This window comes from Vicia villosa, unplaced genomic scaffold (assembly GCF_029867415.1).
Source record: "Vicia villosa cultivar HV-30 ecotype Madison, WI unplaced genomic scaffold, Vvil1.0 ctg.006877F_1_1, whole genome shotgun sequence".
Lineage (NCBI taxonomy): Eukaryota > Viridiplantae > Streptophyta > Magnoliopsida > Fabales > Fabaceae > Vicia > Vicia villosa.
The window spans coordinates 26,342-52,996 of NW_026706804.1; the positions used below are offsets into that span (position 1 = coordinate 26,342).

At 32.2% G+C, this 26,655-nt stretch overlaps 2 protein-coding genes across 2 annotated transcripts; both read right to left on the minus strand.

Moving 5' to 3' along the window:
* Positions 1–1,370: 1,370 nt before the first annotated feature.
* Positions 1,371–1,889, minus strand: LOC131643061 (uncharacterized). The gene has a single exon (XM_058913208.1). It carries the CDS (start codon positions 1,887–1,889, stop codon positions 1,371–1,373), a length of 519 nt encoding a protein of 172 aa, XP_058769191.1.
* Positions 1,890–18,195: 16,306 nt separating this feature from the next.
* LOC131643059 (G-type lectin S-receptor-like serine/threonine-protein kinase At4g27290) lies at positions 18,196–21,721 on the minus strand. The gene is made up of 7 exons (XM_058913207.1): positions 20,352–21,721; positions 20,147–20,263; positions 19,623–19,753; positions 19,329–19,539; positions 18,995–19,232; positions 18,768–18,918; positions 18,196–18,695 (listed from the first exon to the last, which is right to left on the minus strand). Exons 1-7 carry the CDS (start codon positions 21,661–21,663, stop codon positions 18,393–18,395), a joined length of 2,463 nt encoding a protein of 820 aa, XP_058769190.1. The 5' UTR covers positions 21,664–21,721; the 3' UTR covers positions 18,196–18,392.
* Positions 21,722–26,655: the final 4,934 nt, after the last annotated feature.

The window sequence follows — 26,655 nt, forward strand, 5'->3', positions numbered from 1 at the left end:
AGGTGTTGGATCTTCACCAACCATCTTGACTTAAGAGTTTTTCTCTTCCTGAATCTTTTCTAAACACGGTTAAGTGCTTGCACCTTAGAACCGGCGCTCTGATGCCAATTGAAGGATAGAAAAACACTTAGAAAGGGGGGGTTTGAATAAGTGTAGCTTTAAAACTCTTAAGATAAAAACAATTTGCACAATGATTTTTATCCTGGTTCGTTGTTAACTAAACTACTCCAGTCCACCCCCTTGAAGTGATTTACCTCACCTGAGGATTTAATCCACTAATCACACAAGATTACAATGGTTTTCCACTTAGATAACCTTTAAGTCTTCTAGAGTATTCTGATCACAACCTGGTCACTCTAGGAACCCAATGCTTAGACACCCTCTAAGATTTTCTAGAGAATCCGAACACAACCTGATCTCCTATAGTTCTTACAAATGAATGTAAACAAATTCTTATAAGAGTTACAATGCTTCTGATTAAGCTATTATCACAACTGTGATTTTTCTCTTAAGTTTAAGCTTAATCTCACTAAGATATTACAACAGTAATGAAGTGAGGTTGAAGATGAAGTTTGAGAGCTTTTAGAATTTGACAGCATTTCTGTATGTTTGCGCAAAGTGTTGTATTCAGCTTCTCATCAGAACTTCTATTTATAGGCGTTTGAGAAGATGACCGTTGGGACCATTTAATGTGTTGTGTGATCCGTACAACATTGCATTTAATGTTTCACTCTTTTGTCAACTACCTCGAGCCTTGCTTTTCCTGCTATAACTGACGTTGCCTTTAATAGCTTCTAACGTTCCTTTTGTCAGTCAGCGTAGCCTGCCATCTTGTACTTGCTTCTGATCTGATGTTTGTGTAAACAACGTTTGAATATCATCAGAGTCAAAAAACTTGGTGCAGAGCATCTTCTTGTCTTCTGACCTTGAAGTGCTTCTAGCGTGATACCATACGAAATTCAGTGCTTCTGCTTCTGATATCAAGTTCTTCTGATGCTTCAATAGACCATGTTCTGATTCTGCTTGACCATCTTTTGATGTCTTGCGAGAGCATGTTCTGATGTTGCATACTTGAACCTTCTGAGTCAGTGCTTCTTGCGCTGAAGTTGTGCATACTCTTTATATATTTCCTGAAATGGAAATTGCATAGGATTAGAGTACCACATTATCTCAAGCAAAATTCATATACATTGTTATCATCAAAACTAAGAATATTGATCAGAACAAATCTTGTTCTAACAACTTAATCGAGCCATAATTCTTAAAAACTCTACTTTTTAAAAGACAAGCCCATTGCTCCTTTCCGGAAATCATATCCCAAACCAATTTAAGATTACAAGCATCATTAAGCTTGACTAAAGATCTGAGACCTAAGCCACCATCAGAATAAGTTTTACAGATCTTTTTCCAAGCCACTTGAACAAGTTTTCTTTTATCGACCGAGCCAGTCCAGATAAAATTGCGAATACATTTTTCCAGATATTTGAGAAGTGTAGTAGGCCAGGAGTATATGGACATAGTGTGAGAAAGCATACCGTAAACAACCGATTTAACCAAGGTAGTTCTACCAGCCATAGAGAGCACTGATCCTTCCAAGCAGCAAGCTTAGACACAATTTTATCCGCCACGGGTTGTAAGAAAGCCGCCTTCACTTTACCTTTAAAAAGAGGAATTCCAAGATATGTGAAAGGGAGAAAACCTTGAGAGAAACCATTCAAATCCAAAATTCTCTGAAAGACCGTCGAAGGAATAGCGCCCGCATAAACAAAGGATTTACTGGGATTAACCAGCTGCCCGGAAGCCATAGAATAAGCAAGGAAAACCTCCTTAAGCAGATTGATGTTTCTAATACTGCCTTTACAATAAAGGAGGATGTCGTCGGCATACATGATATGCAAAGGGATACTAGTAGTAGTAGAGGCCTTGATAAGAGAGAGAGAGAACCTTGATTGACAAGATTAGAGATTCCACGACTAAGAACATCTTGAGCCAAGTAGAAGAGTAAGGGAGAGAGCGGATCACCTTGACGGACTCCTCTAGCGCAGTTGAAAAAACCGTGCTGCGAGCCATTGATATTAATAGAGAGATGAGCATAAGCTAGAATACTATGAATCCAAGAACATAAAACATTACCAAAGCTAGAACACTAGTTAATGATTGCGAAATTTGTGATACTGCCAGAAAGCAAGAAATAAACCTAGAAATAGAAATTCAAATAAAATGAGTCATGCATGCATCTATATGTGGACGAAGGATTATAATCATCGCTATCACTTGTGGAAAATGTTCCATTTATTAGGTTCAAGCGTTTTTAATGGGATGATAGTGTGGAAAATCATGCGTATTCAAAATGATAAGTTAAAGATATGAACTAAAACGTATTTGGAGAAAACTTCCAAGTCAATAGATGGTTTTTCAAAACGTTAAATTAAAGTTATGAAATAAAAGATATTTGGAGAAGATTTCCAAGTTAATATATGATTTTCCATTCGATCCTCTACAACTACGATCGGGAGGGCACTGGAACCATTTGATGTCAGAACTGACCCATGTACCAGACTAAACCGGTGGTGATAAACAAAAAAAAGTAAGTTTCCATAATTAACAAAAGTTAAGAGAGAGTGAGAAAAAAATTTCTTCGCCTTCTCTCTAGAAAGGGGATTAGTGTTCTGGCCATCTTCCATGGACTGGGGTCCTATACACCATGAAGAGCCTTGGAGGGAGAGGAAGCAGAGGGTCTTCCGAAATTGGGTTCCTCACTGGGACGTATTTCCGGCAAGGACGAGATTGGAGGACATTATTGATATTTTCATTTACTTTTATGAATTTTCAGATCAGAGCAAGGTGAAGGAGTTCTTCGAGCTTTTCAGGTGCATTGGGGAGGTAATGGAAGTGGCTATTACTCTGAGAAAGAATAATATCGGGAAGAGGTTTGGGTTCGCGAGATTTGTTGAGGTGGATGGTGCGAGAATGTTAGCCGCCAAACTAGATAACATTCTTATTGAAGGTAAGTAGATTCATGCTAATATTCCAAGATATGAAAGAAATGGTAGTAAGGTAGTGGTGAGGAGGGTCGGCGGGGTGAGGGCTAAAGTTCCTCGTCAGGCTGCTGAACACTTTAACAGGATTGGGTATAACTCTTTGAGGGGTTGCAAGACTTTCGGAGAAACAATGTTAAATGTTCAGTAGAAGGAAATTCAGTATGAGAAGTCTTTGTTGAAATTTATTTCGTTGGAGGAAGATAGATCGAGATTGGTAAAAGATTTTGTGGGTTAAGTTATCATTCTGGGATCCACTTATAGTTTACAAACAAGCTTTAAGATGGAAGGTTATTATGCGGTTAAGGTTACTCCGTTGGGGCCGCTTTTATGTTTGCTGGAGGAATCGGAAGAGGGCTTCATCGAAGATTTGATTGGGGAAGGTGAATCGTGGTGGAAGAAATATTTTATGGAGGTGAGGAGATGGAAGGCTAAAGAGATCGATAACAGTAGAGTCACTTGGATCAAAAATTTTGATGTTCTGTGTCATGCCTGAAACAACTAATTTTTTGTTTCATTGGTGAATTCTTTCGGTTCGTTTTTATACTTAGATGAAAATGCATCTAAACATAGAAATCTTGATATTGCAAGAATGTTGATTAGGATTGATTTATCATTCAAATTGTTGGAATATCAAGAAGTAGAAATTGACGGGAATGTACTCAAGTTGCTGCTCAGAGAAGATTTGTCTGGGCCTCAGCATATTAACTCAGGTCTTCCAAATAATCAAATTACTAACTCAGATCCTTCCTCTTCTTCTTCGAATCCGATTGAAATTTGTTATAATGATTTTAAGGGGGTTAACATAAATGGTGTGTGGGAAGATTATTGTGATAGTATTGAAAAGTTTTCCGGGAATAGGAAAACATATGAGATCGAAAACTGATTGGATGGTTTTGAAAGGAGGAGTACAATTCGTCATGATAATAGAGATAGTGTTTCTTTGTCTTTTGGTACGCATAAACTCCCTATTTTATCCGGTTCAGATGGGATTTTTGACAGGGCAATGCATAAAAATTGTAAGAAGGTTTCTTCTAAGAAGAATTCTACATAACTTTTCACTTCTTCTTCCGGGAAATTGATTTTGGGTGTCAAGTGTTCTCTCGCCTTGAATAAGAATTATCGATCGAAGAAGGTGAAATTCAAAAAGGTGTCGGAATTAGGAGGCTTTTTGAATAAGGGTGCATTAAGGTCTTTCAAGAAAATCAAAAGGAAGGGTAAAGTTAAGGCTTCTCAATCTTTAAAGAGGAAGGGTGTGGCATCTTCTATAACAATCCTGATTGTTGGGAGGATTAACGTTTGTTCTTCATCTCATTCACATTATTTTTCTGCTCCGGCTTGTCAAACGAGTAGGAGCTGTTCGGTTTTATATGGGAATCTAAAAGAATATTCTAACATTTGTAGGAACAATGGCAAGCAATGGGAGTTCTTGGATAATATTGTTGGTAATAAATTATGGTCAGCTATTGAGGTGTTGGGAGTGGTGGACATGGACGATAAGAAAAATTATGCCAAAATTATTATTGGAACTTTGAATATAAGGGAGGGAGGCAACACTCTAAAAAGGAGAAGAATTAGTTTGTTGATTAAAAAGGGTGGGGCAGATATTTTCATGATCCAAGAAACAAAATTAGCTTGTATGCAGGAATTTTGCGCTAAAAGTTTGCGGAGCAACTCGAAGATAGGTTACTCGTATTCTAATTCAAGGGGTGCATCAGAAGGTATTATAAAATTATGAAAGGAAGGAATGGTAGATGTATTATATAGTTTTAAAGGAGAGGGTTTCTTGGGGATAAAAGTTGTATGGAAGGACTTTTTATATTATGTTGTGAATGTTTATTCATCATGTGAGCTTAGTAAAAAGAAATTGTTTTGGGGAAAGTTATTGGAGCTAAAGGAGGATAATACTGATGGGGAGTGGGTTATTGGGGGAGATTTTAATTCTATCAAGAATCATAGAGAAAGAAAGGGGAGGATGGTGAGCGAGAATAGTAGTGAGATTAAGTACTTTTCGGATTTCATAAAGAATAGTGGATTGGTGGACTTACCTTGCAAAGGAAAGAAATTCTCTTGGCATAGTGGAGATGAAAAGTCCATGAGTAATATAGACCGAATTTTATTGTCAAATTCAATTGTGAATAGATGGGGGTGATTGGATAACTAATTGAAGATAGAGATATTTTGGATCATTGTCCCGTTTAGTTAGTGGTGGCCAATACAAATTGGTACCCTAAACCATTTAAATTCAATAATGAGTTGTTTTCTTTTAATACTTTTATTCTTTTTATGGAGGAGGAGTGGAATGAGATGAAGGTGGAAGGAAGGGGTGACTATGTTTTAAAAGAAAAATTACGTCTTCTTAAAGAGAGACTCAAATGGTGGAATAAGGTTGTGTTTGGGAGGATATAATTTGATGTGAAGGAGACTGCAAAGGTTATGAACTATGGTGATGAAAGGTTAAAAGTGGAGATGGAAGATTTGCATCCGGAAACTTTATCTAACAGGAAAGAGGCAACGGGTAGATTTTGGTTGAATTTGAGGAATAAAGAAAACAGGCTAGTTCAAAAATCTAGAGTTAAATGGCTTAAAGAAGGAGATTCAAATAGTAGTTTCTTCATAGAGCGATGAAAGAAAGAAGAGGACATTGTTATATCGGCCCCATTCATTCTATAAGTGGTCTTTTGGAGTCGGTGTTAGATGTTAAGGAGGGGGTTCAGAGTCATTTTTCAAATAAATTTATTGGCACAGAAAGGGATAGATTTGATGTTATAAGGGATCCCTTTCAAAAGTATGTGCTTGGAGGATAGAATATATCTTAATAGTCCTTTTCAAGAGGAAGTGATTAAAGATGCAGTGTGGGGTTGTGGGAGTAATAAAAGTCCGGGTCATGACAATTATACTTTTATATTCATAAAAATGTATTGGAATATTCTTAAAGGGGATTTCATTCGTTTTATTAACAGTTTTCATTCTGGGAGTGATTTATCTAAAGCGAAAACTTCCTCTTTCTTGACTTTGGTCCCTAAATCTTTGAACCTGGTGTCTTTAGATGATTATAGACTGATAAGTTTAGTCGGATGTATGTATAAGGTGATCGCTAAATTATTAACGGGAATATTGAAAAAAATTGGTGAAATCCATTATTTCCCCGTGTCAAAGTGCTTTTATTTCGGGGAGACAATTGCTTGATGAAGTCTTAGTGGAAAATGAGGTGGTGGATTATGCAAGGAAGGAGGGTAGAAATTATCTTCTTTTTAAAGTGGATTTCGAAAAGACGTATGATAAAGTGAATTGGAACTTTCTTAGATTCATGATGGATAAGATGGGGTTTGGGACGGGTTGGAGAAGATGGATGGAGTTATTGGTGTTCCAAAGTAAGATGTCGGTGTTAGTTAATGGTAGCCCGACGAAGGAGTTTTTGGTGGAGATAAGATTAAGGCAAGGATATCCTCTGTCGCCTTTTCTTTTTGTGTTGGTGGCGGAAGGTTTAGCAGGGTTGGTAAGGAAATCTCTAGAAATTGGCGAGTATGGTGGTTTTGTGATTAATGGGAAATGTCTTGTTGTTATTCTTCAATTTGCGGACGATACATTGCTAATTAGGTAAGGGTCTTGGAAGCATGCGTGGGCTATAAAGTCGGTATTGAGGGCTTTTGAACTTGTTTTGGGGCTAGGCATTAATTATCACAAAATCAAATTGATTGGTATTATTGCGAGTAAGAATTTTTTGGAAGCCGTTTCCTATGTTCCTGCTTGTAAGTGGAAGATAGTATTTTCTCTTTTCTCGGAATACCGATTGGCTTTAATCTAAAGAAGTATTTGACGTGGTTTTCTCTTTTAAATAAGATGAAGAAGCGATTAGCGAGTTGGAAGAATCGATTTCTTAATCTTGGAGGTAGAATTACTTTATGGAAATCAATTCTTTGTTCTCTAACCAATTTCACTATGTCTTTTTATAAGATGCCAAGGAAGGTTGCCAAAGAATTTACGAGCATGCAAGGTAGTTTCTTTTGAGGAGGGGTGGAGGAAAAGAGAAAGATTCATGGGGTAAGTTGGAATAAAGTGTGCCTTCCTTTCGAAATGGGGAGGGGGGCTAGGTGTCAAAAATATAGTGGATTTTAATATCGCCCTTCTTAATAATTGGAGATGGAGAATTCTTCAAGGACATGATACGCTTTGGTTCTATTTATTGAAAGCTTGATATGGCGATATTGCTATGAAAGTGTTTTGTGATGGTAATAGTAAAATTGCTTCCGTTTCACAATCATCTTGGTGGAAGGACATTATTACTATTACAAACTATTCTAAAAGCGACCGATTGTGGATTATTGTAAGTTTGGGATTGGTAGAGGTTATACTACTCCTTTTGGGGAATCTAGATGGTTGGAGGATTATATTTTGAAGGATTATTTCCGGATTTATATTTGGCTTCTTGTTTGAAAAAGATTTCTGTGGGCGGTATGGGGGGTGGAGTAATGGAGAGTGGTGTTGAAGTGATTGTGGTATTGATTGGGTGGCGTTGCATCCAAGTGTGTGGCTTCTTCAATCTAGCTTCGAAAGAGAGTTGAATGGTCATGGCTTAGGTATGTCCGGAGAGGATAGGGTGGAGTGGACTATTGTTCCGGAGGGTTCCTTTACGGTGTCTTCTTGTTATAATCATTATGCTAGTTTTCGGTACCCTCTTGGACCGTAAAATTGGAACGACGAATTTTTGAGTTTGGTGTGGAAAATGGAAGTTCCTTTCAAGATAAACGCGTTTGGTTGGAGACTTGTTGTTGATAGACTTCTAATAAAATACCTTTTGATGTATAGAGGTATTGTCTTTCCTTTAGATTCTTTGAAGTGTGCTTTATGTGGTATACAAAATGAAAGTAGGGATCATTCTTTTTTTAAGTGTAATATGGTGAAGGTTATTTGGAGGAAAATAGCTAGTTGGATTGGTAAGCCGGAAAGGACGGAGGAAGATTGTCTAGCTAATTTTATGGATTGATATTTATTTTGTAATAAAAGAAGGTCAAAGTGGGAAAATTTGGAGTTGTTTGGCTTGCAACTTCTTGGATGATTTGGTTATTGAGGAATGAGATTTGTTTCCGAAATAATATCTGGAATATTAACAATAAGGTGTGGAGTATCAAAATTTTGGTTTGGAAGTGGTCTTTTATAGGAGATATTACTTACTCCAATTGTAGCTATTACGAGTTTAGCAAAGCCCTTTTGTTATACTTATCGTAATCGAAATTGGTTTGTAATTTCTTATTTTTTTGTTAGACTTTGTTCCCACTTTCTGTGTAAAAAGGTTGGAGAACCCTTAGTTCCATCTTATCTATAAATCTTGCTTACACAAAAAAAGGTGATTTTCCGCTATGTAGTTTTTGTGATAGTTACTCCCTCCGTTTTTTATTATAAGTCGTTTTGAAAAAAATATTTGTACCACAATGTAAGTCACTTTACGTTACAATGAATAATTAATGTTATTTTTGTTTTTATACCCTTAAAATGTATTATTATCTGTTCTTTCAATTATGTAAATTTATATTGCTCATGTCATTAATGAATGACAATTTTGTAAAAACATTCACAATTTCTCATTTTCATACAATAATCATTATTTTTCTTAATACGTGTGAAAAATCCAAAACTACTTATAATAAAAAACAGAGGCAGTATTTATTATAGAAATTTGGGCAGGGATAATTTTGATTGAATTCCGGAAGAGATCGTCCCACAATTCAATCTCTTCAATAACGTCATAAAAGGTCATAGGAAGAATAAGACGAATACGACATAGCGGATAATGAGACCACCAGGCCCAAACCATTTCACTTATGACATGGGCGTCTAGGCCAAATCAATGTTCTCGAGTTATAGTGGTACTAATATGTGTAAGACCAAGTGTACTTGAAAGGGCCGTTATTGCTAATCCAAGGAAAAAAATCACCCCTCCTATTAGGGGAGGAAGATCAGGGCTTTCTATTCCATGATCTAGGAAAGTGTCATACCTCATTTTTTGCCCCTTATATTTTTTCATCTGATGCACATTTTCATTTTAGAAAAGTCAACCAAAAAGTCAACATTTCATGTGTTGTGAAATTTGAGTATAAATTCATGCATCGTTGATCAATGTTAAAAAATAATTTAAATTATCATATAATTGAATTTGGAATATACATCAATCATTATCATGCATCGTAATAAAAAGTCAAAGAAAAGTAAATATTTCACATGCAGAAGAAATTGACTAAAATTGCATTTTTTTCATTATGCATTTTTGGAAAATAAATTAATGATCATTTGAATTATCATCATAAATTCATAATATCCATTTGAATTTTATTAATCATAAAACAAAAACTATTTTTAGAAGGCCCAAAATATCTTTAATTTATTACATCATTATTTTATGGATTTATTGAATCATTATTCATTATTTAATTAAATAAGCTTCATGAATGCACTCACACCATTCTCATCTCTTTTTCATAATTTCTAAACTACATTTTTTAGAGTCTATAAATAAAGTCATTCTCATTCACAAATCTCACCACCAATCTCTTACAAAACTAAGCCAAAACACTATTTTTTTCTCTTCATTTTTTCTGTGTCATTTCTTTCTTCTCTTTATTAAAATTTATTTTAGGTATGCTCTAATGCTTGTTATTTATTTAATTCTATTGCATTTTATTCTTGCTTCATTTATTTAGTGTCTTAATCATCACCATTTTGCATGAAAACTCCATTGATTCAAAATCAAGAGTTTAAAGTGTTTTTGAACCTCCATGAGCAAAAGTGGTTAAATCTGAATTAATTTTTGATTTTTTCTATAAATTTTAGTTGTTTATTTTCTTATTTTGAGCATAGATCCTTGTTGTGAGATCGGGTAGATGAATTTTCATTATTCATTTGTTTAATTCCATGAAAAATTGACCAAGTTATAGTCAAAAGACGGTTGATGCATTTTTTGTAAATATTTGTTTTTTATTTTCTAATTTTGAGCATATATTCTTGTTCGTGAGAGATCGAGTAGATGAATTTTCATTATTCATTTGCTTAATTACATATAAAATTGAGAAAGTTATTACATTTTTACTATTTTGTTGTAAACTTTTCTTCCATTTTTGTTGCTACGGGAATCATAACAAATGAACAATAATTATATAAACTCAATTGTATTAAATAATCAAAGTAATTATTGTTTAAAATAATATATATTATGCTGATAATGACCTGTAAAATAAAAAATTTATTTGATACAATATAAAATTTATTTATACACAGATGTAAATTTGAAATGAGTTATTAATTATAAAATGAAAAATAATTATCATTCAAAAAGGGCCTAGCACCCTCCCTCTTATAAAAAAAATAATCATGCAAAAAATGACTCGTGAGATGAAGAAATACAAAAACGGAAATTTTGAAATAAGAATTTTATCTTTCAAATCAGGACAAATTATTAATTAAAATAAAATAAGAATAATGATTTGCGGGATAAAAAAATTATTCGATGCTATATAAAATGTATTTATAACAAATGAAAAATTTGAAATGATTTACTTATTTGTAAAAGGAACAATAATCATATAAATTTACTTGTATTAAATGATTATTAAAAAAAATTGGGAGATAAAAAAATAGATTGACATAAGGATTTTGTCTCTCAAACTAAGACAATGGTTGATTAAAATAAAAAAGATATTGTGTTGATAGTGAGCCGTGAAATAAATAAATTTTTAACTTTATTAAAATAAAAATTATAGGCTAAATACCCCTTTTGGTCCCTTAAGTATACCTCGGAGCGCTAATGTCGTACGCGTGACGTGTCTTCATCATTAAAGGTCATAAAAAAGGGTACGACATCAGCGCCACGTCAAATGCCACCCAAGCATGTCACATGCCACCCAAGCCAATCAGCGCCACATCAGATGCCACCCAAGCAAAAGTTGACGTCTTTAGCAAAAAAATGGACGGAAAAGACTAACATGGATTTTTTTGAACAATTAAAGGACCACTTTGAAACTTTTTTAGGATAAAGGATCAGAATGGACCCCGATTGTCTCGATGTGGAAGTTCCTTGTAAAATTAAAGCTTTTGGGTGGAGGTTTTTTGTTGATAGACTCCCGACTAAGGATTTACTTGTATATAGGCGGGTTGCCTTGTCTATGGAAAATTCTAAGTGCGTTTTTTGCGGTATCGATCCGGAAAGTATGGACCATTCTTTCTTCAAATGTAAAATGGTGGAGGGGGTTTGGAGAGATATTGCCATTTGGATTGGAAAGCCGATTGGAAATTCGGAAGAAGAATGTTTGGCGTGTGTTTACGGTGATTTCCGATAAACAACCGCTAGTCTTCCAAATTATGAATATACTTCGGTTACACGCAGGATCGACTAGATTGATCCTAGGACATGTGTCGAAAAGTCGTCTTTTATGATAGTTTGGTTCATATTCTCTTGGTTTTTTATTCTTTTTATAACGTGATGGTATAAATTGATAAATAACTTGCGAAATATAACTAAGCACAAATACAGCGAAACATAAATTGGTTAGATGATAAACATAAGTAAACTTCGACGAGAATGTAAAGGAAATGTGAATTGCAAATATGAAAAGACTTGGCGAAAAAGTAAAGTAAATTAAAAGATGCTTCGATTTTATAATAGAAATACAAACATATGTAAGGTGTTGGTGTTACACGTACATTTCTCAGCGAAAACTCTTTCTCTTAACGCTCGATACTTGAGTAATTTGTGAGTAATTTGTACAAAATGAACACCCTCGATCCTACTATTAAGACCCTTATTTATACTAGTTCGACCCTAATGGTCCTACCCTAACGAAATGTCACGTTGCTCGAATGCATGTGCTTCGAATCCCTGGGGCTCCACCTGTCTTCGTTGATTCAAACAGATCTTTTCAAAATTCAAACTTTCCCGCTCGAACCCTATTCGATTCGTGACAACGTGTCCTTCGTGAGAATGTGTCAAAATACTTTAAGTTTCAACAACTTTGTATTTCGAAGGTCATTCAAAGCTTTGAAGACTACCTATCTCGATTCAGCTTCGATTCTAGGAATCTCCAACATATATAACATTCTCAAAAACAACCATCCAAAGCCATTCTTTCTCCGAAACTTCAAGTCTTCGAAGAATATACATGTCATTCGAAATCTCCAGCTAACAGCGTGTTTCATGGATTGGTTTTCTTTTTGTAAAAAGAAAAAGGTGAAAGAAAAAAAGTAGGTTTAGTGTGGTTAGCTATTTTATGGACACTTGGGATATATAGAAATGAGATTTGCTTTTACAATGAGGTTTGGAATGTGAATAATGCGGTGTGGGGTATTAAAGCGTTAGTGTGGAAATGGTCTTTTATCGGCGAAATTACGCATCCTATTTGTAACTTTTACGAATTTAACAAAACTCCTTTGTTATATATATCGTAATGCTAATTGGTGTGTAATTTCCGTTTTTATTGGCGGATTTACTCCGTTCATTGTGTAAACAGGTTTTGAGAACCCTTAGTTCTCTATTATATAATATCTTGCTTACACAAAAAAAAAGGACCCCGATATATATTTAAGGGACCAAAAAGTTATTTAGCTAAAAATATATTATTAATATTTTTAGTGATAATAAATAAATAGAAAAAAAATGAAAATGAAAATGAGAAAGTGTGGGAAAAAGAAATGTGTGAGAGATTTGTAATTTTAATGAAGAAAAAGAATGAGTGTATGTAGTATTTAATTGTGATTTAATTAGTGAAGTTTGAAAAATAAATGCCGCATGTCACGTTTTAATAAGAGATGAGAACGAAAAAAAGTAAACATTACTCCCTCCGTTCCTTTTTAAGTGTCATTTTAGCAAAAAAAACTCTTCAACCAAGATAGTGGATTATTAGAGTTACTTTTCCTATCATACCCTTATTTATTTTTCTCTTTCCAAATAAATTCATTCATACATTCTCTTTTTCCAATAACTAATTGAAAAATGTGAGGTAGAGTTATTGAAAAAAATAAGGGTATAATTGACAAATTATAACATTAAATAATAAAACGACATTTAAATAGGAACAAAAAATTCTTCTAAAACGACACTTAAAAAGGGACGAAAAAGTACTTAATTACTTAAATATTTTTCTCTTAGTGAAAATAATTTATTGTGTTCATGCAATTAAATTGCTATAGATAAATACTAGATTAATTTTACAGGAATAACCGAAGAAATGAGCAGCTTCACTTTTGATTGAAGTGTGATTTAGGAAAAAACTTCGACCATTTTTGAAAATGGAAGAAAGAACAAAATAAAAGGGAGAAAAACGCTGCATAATAGAGCGAAAGAGAGGTTTTTTTTAGGGTGCGTTTGATTTGCAAAATATGAAGTACTGGACAGAACAGTACTAGACAGTACAGAACAGTACAAGACAGATTTTTGTATTGTACTGTGTTTGATGGTTACTGGACTGGACAACTATTTTCTCGATTTTGCTTGATATGTCTATGCACCAGACAATATAATATAACTTCTAATATAATATTATTTATTGATATATAAAATATAATATTTATGAATCAAAATATTAAATAATAAGGAAGAAAAAAGATGAAGAAATAGTTTTTTTATTCTACATTGTTTAATATGTTCATGCTGCAGACAAAAGATTATAATTTCTTATATAATACTTTTTATTAATATTTTTGAATCAAAATATAAATAATGAGAAGAGAAAAAAAATAAATTGAGATTTTTTTCTCTACTTTATTTGATATGTCAATGAACCGAATAAAAATAGTATAATTTTTATTATAACATTTTTTTTTGATATATATAATATTAATATTATATTTATGAATTAAAATATTAAATAATAAGAAAGAGAGTAAAAAATAATGTTTTGATATTTTTTTGATAATTAGTACTTGGGACAAAAAGTTGTCCCATGGTTTAGTGGGGGACAAGAAATTATAGTTTTGTCCAATACCTTACCATATTTTTTGTCCAGTACCATGATTAATTTTTGCATCAAACAAAGTACAAAAAATGTTGTCCTGTCCAGTACCATATAATTTCTTATTTATTTATTTGTTGATTTTTTTTTAATGTAAAATGGACTCTTATGTGTTAAAGTGGGCTCAACCTAAATGGGCTAGACAAAAAAATATAATTATTGCTTTGTTCTTTTTTATATTTTTTGTTAGATAAATATGATAACTTAAATATTACTTATTATTTTTTTTGGTTTTTTTAAAATTGTTGGAATACAATTAAAATTGTTGAAAATGCAATAAAATAAATACAATAATAACACTTTTTGAAATTTTTTTAATTGTTGGATACAATTAAGATATTATAATACGATCACTCTCTATTTCGTATACTCTATATGTTCTCATGATTTTTTTAGCAAACAAATTGTTTCATAAATTTGAAGTTATAGCTTAAAAATATTACATTTCACCTAGGTGTTCAAATTAACCGGTTATATAAATTATCTATATCCATATTTAAATTTGGTTATATAAAATCGATTAATTTTAATATAGTTTTTAACCAAATCCACATTTTAAACATTTTATAAATATGGTTTTAACCAAATCCATATCCAAAATAAAAATTAAATAAACATATTTTCTGAATATCTAATTTTTCTGAATTTTTTTTTAAAAAAACGACAAAGTTGTTTTTGTTTTTTGAAAATACAAAAAATTGATTTTATTTCTAAAAACATAAACGAGTTTTTTTGAAAAATACGAAAAAAATCGAGTTTTTTTTTCGAAAATATGAAAAATAAACTTTTTTTAAAATACAAAAAATTGATTTTTTTTTAGGAAATACAAAAAAAAAAAGAGTTTTTTTCAACAATACAGAAAATTGAGTTTTTTTTTCCTGAAAAAATTAAAAGTCGAGTTTTTATTCTAAAAATACGAAAAAATCGATTTTTTTTTCGAAAATAGTAAAAATCGGTTTTAATCGATTTTTTTTAAAATACGAAAGGGAATACGAAAAAATTTGAGCTTTTCAAATAAATACGAAAATCGTATTTTATCGGAATAAAACAAAATCACTTTTTTTTTTCAAAAATTGAATGTTTTTGAATAAATAAAAAAAAATTTCTTCGAAAATACGAATAAAAGATTTTTCAAAAATATGAAAAATTGTTTTTTCTCGAAAAAATACAAATTTTTGAAACCGATTTTAAATTAAAATTTGATTATAACTTTAAAACCAGTTATAAAATGTGGTTATTGATAAACCGGTTATGTAAAAATATAACCATTTATATAAATTGGTTTTATATCCGATTATAGTAAATGGTTATTAATTGAATATGAATTGGTTAGATTAATTATCAGTTCATGAGCACCCCTAATTATATTCTAACATGTTTTTTCTATATTTATTTTTATAACTTTTTAGTCCATATAATTTTTTAATAAATCTATTGTTATATCCTATAAATATTATATTTCACGTATTCCATTTCCGCATAAATCGTTTTCACCTGTAACTTCAAACACAATTTTCTGAATGCAGCCTTCAATTGACAAAGCTTATTTATTTGATAGATTTTCCATAAATTTCTAACATCTTTCTTAAAAAACTTTTTGATTTCATTCGCTCTTAATTGTTGTTTTTCGAAATCTGCATGTCTTCTATGACAATCTTGAGATTGTTCATATTTTGATAAGGGCGACTCCATCTCTGACTAATTTTCATAATTTTATTGATGTTCTAATATGTATCCAGAATATTATTATTCATAATATAATTTAAGTCTTTTCCCGTGAAAAAATAAATGAATTTGATGCATAAACTTATCGAATGTAGCTAAGTAATTGACTATAAAATTAGATATATAGACATTCTTTGATAAATATTCATTTTGTTATAATGTTTAATCTTTTATTCAAAGGATGTGAATTACCACAAAGATGGCTTCGACATTAAAAATGGTAACATCAACTATCTATCTAAGCTTACAACATACCACTAAACATCCAAAAATATTTTTTAACTCAAATTTGATTTACACTAATGGGTGCTCTTTTATATAATTGACTAAATACATCTTTCATTATCCAATGAAAATCAAAGTTTTTGCCAAGTGACAACTATACTCCACTTGCAATGGTTTCCCTCTCTCTTTCAGTTTAAAAAAAATTCTAATTCATTCTCACTTCTCTCTCTTTCTCGTATACCTCATTTTCTCTCTCTCTCTCTCTCTCTCTCTCTCTCTCTCTCTCTCTCTCTCTCTCTCTCTCTCTCTCTCTCTCTCTCACACACACACACACACACACTCTTTCCTCTTTCCCCCTCATTCTGGTCTTCCCTTTTCTCTATCGGTTCTTTCTCACCTATCTCGTCTATCCCCTTTCTTCTTTCACTCTCTCATTCATAGTTTTGAAAGAAAACGAGTTCGAGTTTGGTGAAGGAAGTGAATAGCGATTAGGGCTTATGGAAACAAAAGCAAAATGCCGTAAACCCTATATTATAAAATCTGAATCATAATCTTCTTTTTTTAACTCTCAAAGATTGCAAATCTGGAAATGGTTGATTGGGAGTACACTGATGGATAACATTTTGTTAAGGTTAGTCTTTGCTTTGTGTAAGTGTTATTTAAAAATAAATATTTTTATTGTTTTAGCATGTTTTTAATAACGCAGTTTAGATTCACTTCCAAACTTGGGTGGGAGATTGATTAGTGATTAAATACATTGTTGGTTTCAATTCAAAATGAGTAGAAAGATAGTAGAGTGTATAGAAAGTTTAAGGAAAGCTGAGCTTCTATTGTTTGGTTTCTTGTCAAGAAGAAAAACTGAGTTTGATAAAGACAAAAATGGGTAAGTCCTTCATTAATAGTGATTAAGTTCAACTTATGATGTTCACATGCCAGTGTTGGTCCAGTGTCCTTGTTTGTGTTCGTGCTTCGTATCAAAGAGTCACTCATATTGGTGAAGAGTCTAATTGATCTCAATGTAGGTTTATTACAATAGATGAACATGAAACTTCCATGAAAGAATATGGTATGGGAGATGATGTCACAATCAAATGCTTTTGTGCGAAAATTTCCTATGTGAGTGAGGATACTTTTGTAATTCTAGAAATGGTAGAATTGTAAAATTCACCAAGGGAATCTTTTGTATACACCTTGGTTGAATATTGTTTAATTAGGGATTATTTATGTTTCAAAATTAAACCCGATAAAATCTTGGGTTTGGGGATTGTGTGATCAGTCCTAGGTTTTGGTTGATATTAGACATCATTAAAATCTTCATTGGTTCTTGGTTAGCATAGTCAAAACAAATATAAATTAAATATTAGCCTACCATTAAAATATTCATAGGTTAAAGATTAGCCCTGTCAAAATCTCGTAGGTTGTTTGGTTTGTCCTAGTAAAACCAAAGGTATTCCGCTAAGATATTTTTGAACATGAAGACTAACTGCTCCAAGGTCCTTGTTCGTAGAAAGGAGACTCATTGCTTTAATCCACCATTGGGAAGGAAGATTGGTCATTTCACTCTCAACAATATATTGAAGAAAAGATGCAAACACCCATATCTATGCTCTTGTAATATTTGGTTGAATATCAATCATCATTTCCTTGTATAAGGGAGTTCGTGAGCCTTTCGTACTAAAAGCTCTAAACTATTATTGGGAACTCTCAAGATCAATTCTTGGGGACATGACTAAGTCATTTTTTATTGAACCTGTATAATTCTTGGAGTTCTTCTTGTTCCCTTAACTATTTTATTTCTGCAATTTACTTTATGTTGCTTAGTTGTTGAAAATGTTTTTAAACTCTGATTTGGCTTTCTAAAATTTTTCAAAACCAAGTTTTTTCCAAACCACACAATTCACCCCCTCTCGTGTGTGAAGTCTAAAGTTCAACACTAAATCCACTTCTTCCAAAGGATCTTGCACTTGCATCCTTTAGGTCAATATTACCGGGTCTTTCTCAAATCCCAAAGGATCGTTCTCATACAGCCAAAGGTTTATACAAATGATGTTGAATCCTCTAATAGTGCAATTGTTATTGATGCATTGTGTCTATGTTGTTAAAATAAATTATGTGATTTCCCTATATATGCCTTATGTGAAGTTCGTATATGTGAATTATGTAAAATCATTTTGTGTGAATTATGTGAAATCCCAACATGTGATTTATGTGAACAATGGTTGTGAAAATTAGATAGTTTTTATGTTGGTAGTAAGTTCTTCAGCCTCTTACATAATCTCACATCAAACAAAAAAGACACGTAATATATAACCTTGTAGTGTATTATTTTAATTATCTACCAAATAATACTTCAATTCCAAAATACAAGTCGCACAATCATTATACAATGTAAAATGTATTAATTTCTCTATCTTGAACGTAATATTGAGAGAGTTACTTCATTCACGGAAGATGCTCGTCTTTCAGAAAAAGATTGTTCTTCAATTGAGATCATTTCCATCAAGAAACCCGGTTCCTTTGGTTGAGGTAAAGTACTTTCACTACCTAACATCATAATCACATGTGGCATGTTTGGCCTATAATCAGGAACATGTTGCACACATAGAAGACCTATTTGAATGCATCGTAAAGCTTCATGTTGAACACATGTGTCTTTTAAACAATTATCAATCAATTCATGTGGGATTCCCTCTCTCCATAATCTCCATGCCTTCAAAAATTTAACATAGTTGTTATTTAGTTTGTTAATAAAAGCAAAAGAATTGTTTAGTGTTATACTTACATGCCAAAGAAGATTGTGATCGTGTTCATGATAGGTAAGTGATCTATTTTTCTTCCCACTTATTATTTCTAGCAATAACACGCCAAAGCTAAACACATCGGATTTTATGGAGAATAATCCATGAATGACATACTCTGGCGCCATGTAACCACTGAAAGAAACCATTTAGAAATTAATTTATGATAAATTAATCATAGCAAATTGTTATTATCATAAAAGATACTTACTATGTTCCAATTATTCTTCTTGTCTTTCCTTCGATTTGATCACCTCCGAACATTTTAGCAAGGCCAAAATCTGAAATTTTTGGGTTCATTTCATTATCTAATAAAATGTTACTCGCTTTCAAATCTCTGTGTATGATCCTTAACCTAGAATCTTGATGAAGATATTGAAGTCCTCGAGCAATTCCATTCAAGATATTAAAACGCATAGACCAATCTAATAATTTGCTTTGAATCGGATCTGCTAAGATTATCCAATGAATTGATAAGACAATTATTATTTTTTCAAAATTAGTATAAAAAAATAAAACAAATTTTTAAAAAGAAAATTACTAACCAAAAATAAATAAATCAAGACTTCTTTTAGGCATGTATTCATATAGTAATATTTTTTCCTCTCCTTCAATGCAACAACCAAGAACCTTCACAAGATTTCGATGTTGCAATTTAGCACACAATATGACTTCGTTTTTAAATTCTATCAGTCCTTGTTCAGAATTTCCTGATAGCCTTTTGACTGCAACTATTTGTCCATCTATCAATGTACCCTGGATTTTATAATTAAAAACAATGATTTATGCTACAGATAAATTCTCTTTTTAATTTAAAATCACACACGTTGAAAATTTACCTTATATACGGGTCCGAAACCACCCTCGCCGAGTTTATTATTGAAGGAGAAGTTATTTGTAGCCTTGAGCATTGAGGATACATCAAATAGAGGAAGCTCAAAATCTTCGTGGCCCTTTTTGAGATTTTCCCCTTTTGTCACAAGACTTGGGGTCAATGACATTTAAAATTGAAACTTATAGTAAAATTTATCATATAAAACAACAATTTTTTTTGTTTTATAAATTGATTAGAAAAACTATCTATAAGCAAATTTTTGTATACATTAGATTTAATAAATAAAAAAAGAACATTTAAATAAATAATATTCTGTTATTTGTCTTTATGTTAGATGATTGTAATCAGTGAGTACTTCAAGTTATTTTAATAATAAGTTAATCATTTTAGTTTATCAACCCATATTCTTCTTCACAGTCGGATTGCCAAAGAATTGAATAGATAGTTTTTTTTTAAATTTAGATTATATTTAAATGAGAGATAAATTTGCCTATAATTAAACTAAATTTAGACTCTTAAGAAACTTACCTTTATGTTTTACTTTGGTTATATAAATGTAGGAGAGAGCCAATAGCATCAAAAGGGCAATGGAAATTATGATAGAAACTGCCAAAATCACTTTTTTCCTCTGCCCATGTTTAGCATCTGCATTACATGTTCACAATGAGATAAATCACTACTCAAAATCTCTATTTATTACAACAAAAATTAAATAAAAAAATTTCACTCTTACCAATATCTGAACTAGCATCCGTACGAACATATAAATCTTGTCCACTACTTTGTGAAAGTCTCAAATCAAGAAGATCATTAAACCAAAGAGAGCAACCACTAACTTTTCCGGTTGGATCCAAGTATGTATAGGCAGTGCATGAACAATTTTGCAAGCATTTCATTTTGCAATGATCAAGGGTTATGTTTAGATTGATCCAAGAATTTGTAGTATCCGGAAATTTCATCCCGACAAATTTATGAAACCCGTCTTGATTTTTAACTCCACAACTCCAATTTCCACTCCGCACACATCCTTGGGTCCAATCCATTGCATTCCATTGTTGATAAGATTTTGGCTCAAATCCATCTAAACATTGACACATTGGCGACCCATCAATGATGCAATGTCCGTTTGGACCACAAATGTTGTATACATCACAACCATCAAGTGGCAATGATTGGTAAATACTCCATGTTTTTGACTCGGGAACCCAAATGAGACGTTGACGAGACGAGAGGGTTTGGTTGATAACCATTATTGAGACCACACTTTTATTTTTTAGTGTGTACATATAATACGCCTCATCCTCGTTGTTGATAAACTCGAAATTATAAAGTGGATTAGTCTTTAATCCAACAACTCCACTAGTTTGAGCATTCCATGGTCCCGACCTATAATATTTTGTTGACCCTTTCCAAATTATAGTTTCGGGATTGCTGGTATGCATCATGGTTATAGTTAAATTACCCGAAGATGGATCATCCGCGGTTCTCCAAGCTGCAAGACGCTTTTCAAATCCAGTTTTTTTGTTCCATCCAAATTTCATTTCTGATAATATTGTATCACACGGATAATCAAAACTCTGCCACAAAAAATTTTCTTCTCCTCCCAAATTTGACTCCGAATTTGAATTTGAATTTGAATTCTTATACCTAAGAACAAAATTCCCGTTATCCAACAGCTGAAGGACAACGGGACTCGAAATCTTTTTTGTTGCATTTATTGACCAAACAAGAGATTCATTGTGGTTGAGAAGCAAAATATTTCCATCTCGATTTATGATCAACTTGCTCGAATTATCTTTGGTTGGATTATCGCGATTTGCAACCCAAACAACTCTTCGAACCGGGATATTTTTATACCAAATTCCTATATAACGGTTTGAGGAATTACCAAAGAATCCCAATTCAAAGCTTCCATCTTTAGAAACCAAAGTGCTGCCATCAGGAAATGAAGTTGACTGGGTGATAGTATCTATTGCAAATGAAATATGAGATAGAACAAACAAAAGACTAGTGATGATGATAACTGGCATAGAAGGAAAAGACATTTTTTGGTTGGTTTTGGGATAAAACAAAACTACCAAAGAGTTTTGACAAAGGGAAAGAGTTGAGAATGAGTGATAATGTGGCTGCGTTTGTTTTCAATAATATTTTTGAATAGGCATTTTAGAAGGGTTGACTAATTTTCTTCATTATCTACTTTTAAAATATTCAAAGGTTACTACTTCATTGTCTTTTTAAAAATATTATGGGATAGTAGGAACTTTTTGAATGCATGTATATTCAAACACGATATTCACACGTAATGATGTGAGCATTATTATGTTTTTTAATTAACATTTTTACATATTTGATTATATTTTTAAAATTTTAGTTTCTTTGATACATTGAAATAAATGATACATTATCAATGTTTGTTTCTTTACAATTATTATACATTATTAAAAATTAAATTTTTTGTTAATATATGTAAGATATAAGTATCTTGATTTTCAATTAATTATTATATATGTATCTGAATTTCATATTTAATTAATAAGATACACGTGCTTCCACACGGGTAAATTTATTTAATATTGTATAAAATTTAATTAGATATATATAAATTTAAAATAAAGAGCAATGCTATTTGGCTCGATTGATTTGTAAACGAAATTCAACGCAATTAATTCAATGGTATGAATTAAAGGCAAGAGAGAGAAAATAGAAAATTGCTCTACAAATGATCCATTATAAGCTTGTAAATCATAAATACATGGGAGAGAAAGTAAAAGTTGCACTACAAGAAAATCAATCCAATGGTTGTAAATAATTCGTTCATGTTCGTGCGGTAATCATTCGTACCACTAAGCATTTCCCTAAAATAAATTGTTTAATTATAAATGAAAAATATCATATAAATTCAATTATATTAAATAATTATATAAAAAAGAATCTATAAGATGAAGATAAAAAAATTTTAACATTTAAAAATAAAAATTATCTCTTAATTTATCCTAATTGTTGATTAAAATAAAATAGATATTGTGTTGATAATGATCCGTGAAATAAAAAATTTATTTGATGCGATATAAAATATATTTAAATACAAATGTAAAATAAACAATAATCATATGAATTTAATTGTATTAAATAATCATTAAAAAACCGTGAGATGAAGAAAGAAAAAAAACTAAGGATATTATCTCTCTAATAAAAATAATGATTGATTAAAATAAAATAAGTATTGTGTTGATAGTGACCCGTGAGATAACAATATTTTTAATTTTATTAAAATAAAAAAAAATTAGAGATGATAAATAAATAGAGAAATTTTTTTAAATGAAAGTAAGAAAGTGTGGGAAGAAAATTTGAGAGAAATTTGAAATTTTAATTAAGATAGAGAAAGTGTGTAATGATCGATTAAAATAAATTAAATATTGTGTTGATAGTGACCCGTGAGATAAATAAATATTTAACTTTATTAAAATTAAAAAAATAGATTATTAATAATTTTTGTGATTAAATGGAGAATAATTAAAATGAAAATAAGAAAGTGTGAGAAAATAAAATGTGAAAGAAATTTGAAATTTTAAGTAAGAGAGATTAGTGTGTTGGGGAGAAAAAGTTGAAAAGTTTGTTATTGAAAAGTTAAAAAGTTGGACCAATGAGAGACCAACAATTGGAGCTTAGTTATTAAAAAGTTGAAAAAGTGGTATGTTATTTTGTTAATTACGGAATTGTCCTTTTTATGTGTGAAGAGTTTTTTAGCAAATGGCATATTAGTCATATTGGTCAATCTCTTATTATATGTTTGTATAGTAGATGGCTATTGATCGACTTCTCACAAAAAGTTGTATGTTCAAAAAGAAATAACATATATAATATTAGTTATGAGAGAATCAATAAGGTTAAATGTGTTTCGATCTCATTCACAAAAGTTAATTCAAAATGGTGAGGTAGTCCTAACACATTTTTACATTTAAATTTTGAGACCTTAGGCAATATAGGACTCCAAACAAACTCCACAATTCAGATGCGGTGGGATGGAGGGGTTCTGCAAGGTTAGCACTCCAACGCTCAAATCAGTATATATATGGAGGAGAAGAGTGAAGTAAAATTAAATTTGAAACTTGTTTCTTCAATTTAACGTCATCTCTATAAATAGAGAGAGGGAAATAATGAAGTTGTTATTTGTTAGGAGTGGATTGCAGAGAGTTGTTGGATGTACTTGTAGTTGAGATCCTTTGTGATAAAAAAAGACAATAATTCTCGTGTGCTGAGAAGATTTTATAGGGAGTGAGGTCCCTCTATGGTGGTCGGTAGGAATCAATATGGATGGATGTCAAGCACTATACTTATCATCTTTGGAAGGGCGGAATGAAAACGTTCTAGTTTCTTGGAGACTCGTGCACTTAATACCCCATGCTTCCGAACATATTTTTGAAAGTGATATCGTTACGGCTCTTAGGAACTGAAACTCTTAAGTCCTACATGTGAGTGATGAGACACATTTGGTGTAGTCTTTATGCATGCTAAATTATAATCTTTGAAGAGTTAATACTGCTCTTTGATTCATTCCTCTGTTTGGCAATTATCTTTTTCTTTGCGTTTTGCTTCACTGCATCTGAAAAGTTAGCACATTATAGACATAAGATTACAAAAAATAATCACAAGCCCTTGAAGAATACTCCATCTCTTGGATGGATTTTGTCTACTCTTCCATTATTTCTGCTCTTACAAAAGTGGACGGTCTTGATGATTCTTTTACAAAAATGGACCGACCTTCCTATTAGGATATCTTGAGTGTACAACTATAATGTTTAATTACTTTTAATTATATTATTTAATATTATCTTTAATATTTTAATAGTATTTTATTAATTGAATAATGATATTAGTAATAATATTGTTATTATTATTAGTATTATTTTTATTTGTATTATTATTATTATTATTAGAAAAAGAAAATAAATAGTTGAGTTAATAGGAATTAGTGGAGAGAGAGAGAGGGGAATTAGAAAAATTAAAAAGGGGAGGAAAGAGAGAATAGAAAAAGGCAGAAAGAAAGGAACGAGAAAAATTGGGAAAAGGAGAATAGGGGAAATTGAGAAGAGGAGAAAAGATGATTGTAAGATCCTTTGAGAACAAACAAGAAAATATCTAAATTCAAGGAAAGGGGGGAGATTGTTTTAGAAAGGGATATATTGGCTTGTTAAATCTTGATTGTGTTATCGTTGATGTGTTGATTTACTTGTTAAATCTTGAATTTGGAATTTTTTCTGTATTTGAAAGCAGTTTCTTTGTTGCGTGCTTTAAACTTATGAGCGATTTTATTTGATTTGACAATTAGAGTATGCTTAATTAGTGTTGATGAATTTTTGGAATAAGAATTGGGTACCTTAATAGTTGTAACAAGTCAAAACAGGTAAAACTCAGTGAAATGGTCAAGAACTATCAAAAATACCAAAGAAAACTAAAAAAATCATAGAAAATGCAGAAAAGGAATTTGGGGTCAGGGCACTGATACGGGCCAAAACAAGTGTTACGGGTGGCCGTAGCATCCCATTGGATTTTGTACCAGATGTGTGGAAATTGGAAAATGGAGTCTTGAAGCAATTAGAGCCTCTGGTTTTTATAAACGTCGACCATACACAAGTTTTCAGTTAATACGCATAACCACAAAGAAACAAAAATTTCTAAAAATATAATATTTCATTCATCATTGCAAGATATATATGTACATGAGGACAATGGAAATACAATCACAACATTTTTAATCATGTATGGGTAAAAGGAAAACATAACTAGGCGGGCTAGACGCTGCTTATTCTCCCCACTCGCCATGGCCAGTCTAGCCATTTTTTGGAGGACGGATGCCCATCTAGCTTAGTTTCTCAGTGAAAAGCTACATTGATCTCCATGGCCACATCTTATCCTTTATTCTTTTAGACGATTTGATATATTCTTTTTTTCACTTCGAGGTTAGTGTTTATGGTGGCATGTTCTTCTTGGATATTGTGATAGTTTAGCTTTAGGTGAATCGTTGAGGACATGCCGTCTAGCATGGCTGCAAAAGGTCTTCCTAAAATGCAGTTGCAGACGCTCTTGCAAGGGATAACAAGTAATTATGAATTTACCATCCGGGTGTATTTCCCATCGCCTACGGAAACCACCAGTTCCCCTATCCCCAACGACATGTAGTTGTTCCATCGAATGCTAGAGGTTAGAGCCTTCGTATGACCATAAGCTGCCTTTATCAAGGCTTATCTTCTTGGAAAATTCTGAGTATATTATGTCCCAAGAGCTTCCACCATCGAAGAGGATCCGGGAAACATCAAATTCCCGACAATAGTCGTGATTACAAGGGGAAATTTTTTTGGGGGATGCCTCTAACCTTCTCAGAATCCTGGAACCGCAACATGGCCCGATATGATCCTTCCATGACGTGCTTGCCTCGTTCTTGTAGATAGCCATCATATTGGGGATCTCCTTGTTTATAATACCTTTGGAAAGGATATGTTCTTGGGTTCACCTCTAGTGATGGTGGCTATGTAATATCGGTTTCCCTTTCCAACTTCCTTTCTTTCGCCGCTGGTCCCAACATCAACTATTTTCGAGGGGAATTTACCCCTAGGCAACTTCTATCTATCTCTTTTATCGCCCTTAACATATTCAATTAGCCGGACCTTCTTAGTCATCCCCTCGATGACATCCTTCAGCTGGATGCAGTCGTTAGTGTTATGGTCATGACTCTTACCGAAGCTTCAATACTTAGATTTATCCGTGCGAGCTATCTCTCGAACTGGGTAAGGATGTCAGATTCCTGCCTTCCAAAATTTGGTGTTGGTGCGCTCTTGATAAATTTTACCTCTAGAAAGGGTTAAGGGTGTACATGTCGTACCTTCCCTGCATACCCCAGTTAGGTTCCTCTCGGCTTCTCCTCTAATAGTATGTATGACTTCTCCATAGTGAGCACCTCTTGGAAAGTTTATACTTTACTCCTCCGTTTTTTTTATCTAAAGGGATGATCCCTCAAGAGGCCATTCTTGAAGATCCAA